At 58.9% G+C, this 2,713-nt stretch overlaps 1 protein-coding gene across 4 annotated transcripts in view; it reads right to left on the minus strand.

Moving 5' to 3' along the window:
* The window catches only part of TLE3 (TLE family member 3, transcriptional corepressor), a 54,130-nt gene extending 51,423 nt beyond the window's left edge, over positions 1 to 2,707 (minus strand). For all 4 annotated transcript variants that reach the window (XM_004711951.2, XM_004711949.4, XM_045285731.1 and 1 more), the window contains exons 1-4: positions 2,650 to 2,707; positions 2,020 to 2,120; positions 1,398 to 1,461; positions 312 to 356 (exon numbers count right to left, since the gene is read on the minus strand). In XM_004711951.2, coding sequence (XP_004712008.1) covers positions 312 to 356; positions 1,398 to 1,461; positions 2,020 to 2,120; positions 2,650 to 2,673 — 234 coding nt within the window. In that variant the 5' untranslated portion in view covers positions 2,674 to 2,707. The remainder of the gene's footprint in view (positions 1 to 311; positions 357 to 1,397; positions 1,462 to 2,019; positions 2,121 to 2,649) is intronic.
* Positions 2,708 to 2,713: the final 6 nt, after the last annotated feature.

Genomic DNA, 2,713 nt, shown 5'->3' on the forward strand with positions numbered 1-2,713 from the left:
CCCAAAGGTCCAACTTTCCCTTTGGTCCCTTCTCCTCCACTGAGATCCAAGACCAGGACCAATCTCCAAGCTCCAAGCTTAAGACTCAGTATATACCCAGAAATGAGCTAGCAACTCAAGGGCTGGGTCCCTTCACCCTTCCGGGGAAGAACTGGGACGGGGAGGCGGGGGGGCCCCGACGGCGCAGTGGCGGCACACATGACCAGGCTGGAGTTTCAAACAGGAGGAAGAGGCATAAGAATTCCACACATATATCAGGTTGTACAGTGTTTGCTTAATTAAATGTACTCCTTAAGGAGGAAAGAGCTTACCTGCTTGTGCATTTCAATATTCAAGCCATAGGACATCTCATAGTACTACAAAGACAAAGAGGGGCCTATTAACAAGCAACCCAGGAATCTGTTCACTGTTTAAATTCCCCCCCTCTCCCCCGCCCCCTCCCCTTGGGAAGGCTTTGGTCTTATGACACACTTGCTGAAGACTTTAAAAATCAACCCCCAAGGCTGGCCTCTAGAGATGAAGATTGCTGATCATGGGCAGCTGTCTCTCACCCAACTGGCAGAATAGCATACCTGCAGTAAGGAGAAGAGCTGGGGCCCTGCTTGGAAAACAAGCAATGCAGGTGCCACACATTCTGTTTCTACAACGTTTGGGTTCAACAGGGAATCGTGTGAACACCGAGACCCTCTGGCCCACTGAGAGTTATTTAGCAACGTGGCGAAGCCTCTCATGTGGAAAGCGGTAGAGGGAGTGGCAGGCACTTAAGTGTCTTCCAGGTCCTCTCACAAATAGGAGATTTAAATTTGCTGGAACAGAAGCTAAGAAAAGGGAGTCAATCTACCTACTGCCCCTGGGGCTGAAAAGACCTTGGGGGAGAGAGGTGGGGGTAATCCCCTGAGAAGGGGCCTGGTGGAGAAAGCCTTTGAAAGGCTCCTCTCCAAGCCAGAAGCCCTTTGAGACAGGAGAGGGGTAGGGAGTGGGGAGGCTGCGGGTGGACTCTGGGGATAGATTCCAGAGCTGCAGGGCCAAAGTTTCCAAACATCCCTGAGAAAGATTTTTATCCACCCCTGAGATGGACTGGCCCAATCCTACCAAGACTTGGCACCTGATCCCCTGGGAAACCTTGAACACAAGTAGCAACACAAGGGTGGCTCAGGAGCCTCTGGCCTGGAATTTGGGTTTTTGCCTCTGGTGGCCAGCCAACTCCTGTTTCCACCGCCCCACTCCAAATGACCCAGGCTAAGGGGAGAGGGCACAAGGACAGAGGTCACAGGGCACACAAGTTAGTGTGCTCCCAGATACTGGCCCGCGGGGGCGTACTCCTCCCTAGTGCCCCCTCCCGTGACCACCAGCTGGGTGGGCGCCCTCGCCCTCCCAGGCCCTAGGCCGCCTCTCACCATCACGTAATGGCGCTGCATCTCCGTCTTCTCGTTAGCCAGCTTGTCGTACTCCACTTTAAGGCTGCGAGGGCAGAAGGAGCCGGCTCAAACCTGCTGCCTGCACAGCCTCCTCCGAGGTCCCAATCCAGGGGCCACGGAGGGCCACTTTTCCACTACTCTGGCCCCCCATGACCTCACTGCCTCCTGGCGGCGGGGGAATGTGCGTCCCCGCCATGAGGAAGGGGCAGAGAGGCAACTTGAAACTTCCCGCGGCGGACCCAAAGCACTCATCCGGGTGTAGGGGTTGGGGTGGGGGGGTTGACGCAGGAAGGGGAGCAGGCCCCTGACCCGGAGCCCCAGGGACAGTCCCGCCGAAACTCCAACCCTCGGCCTAGGGATGGGGGTGTGCGGGGACGGGGGGTGGCGGGGTGGCGTTCCCAGGAGGCACTGTTAAGTCCGGAGAATGCGGGCTGCGAAGGGTTAAGGCGCCGAGCTCAGAAAGGGGAAACAAAAGGCGGAGGCCGGGCTGCCCAGTCACCCCGCAGCCAGGAGCCCCCCTCAGTCCCGGGCGGGGATGGCAAGAGGCTAGGCTGGGGCACCCCCTCCCAGCCAGTCCCAGGGCGGACCCCACGGGCCTTACCTGTGATATTGAGCTTGCAGAAACTGGAATTCGTCTTTGATCCTGTCACAAGACTCCGCCACCGTGAATTTAAATCCTGGCTGCCCGGGTTGATGGGGAGCCTGGAACCCCGGAGGACAAGGCAGGAAAGGGGGCGGGGACATCAGGCAGGGGCTCCGAGCGTCTCGGGGCCCCGCCGCACAGTCCCTCGGTCTCCCCGCGCCGGCGCCCCACCGGCCCAGAACCTTCCAAGCAAGTTTCTCAGCCCGTGACCCAGAGTGTGTGTGGGTGGGGGTAGGGGGTGGAGGGTGCCCAGCCCCTCCCTCCCAGCCGCGGGGCTCCCATCCCCTTCTCTAAGGGGCTCCCATGCCCCAGTCAGGTGGGGGCGGATACATGCGGTGGGGGTGGGGGGAGGAGCAGCGTGAAAGCAGTTCCCCCACTATCACCCGCAGCTCCCCCACGGCACTCGGGCGGAATTAACCTCTCCTCCCAACGGCTCCCTCCACCCCCATCCTCTTTGTGCGCACACACACACATACACACGCACACGCAACCATAAAGGTAGCAATAAGCAAAATGGAGGTGCCAGCTAACTGCCTCCTTTACCCAGCCTTGATAGATGCTCAAATAAACCGAGTTGCAATTACTCACCGGATGTCTGCCTTGCGGATACATGGCAGGGAGGGGTCGGGATTCCGAGAGCTTGGACACGCCG

This window comes from Echinops telfairi, unplaced genomic scaffold, assembly GCF_000313985.2.
Source record: "Echinops telfairi isolate 266 unplaced genomic scaffold, ASM31398v2 ScPeMD7_7475;HRSCAF=8513, whole genome shotgun sequence".
Classification (NCBI taxonomy): domain Eukaryota; kingdom Metazoa; phylum Chordata; class Mammalia; order Afrosoricida; family Tenrecidae; genus Echinops; species Echinops telfairi.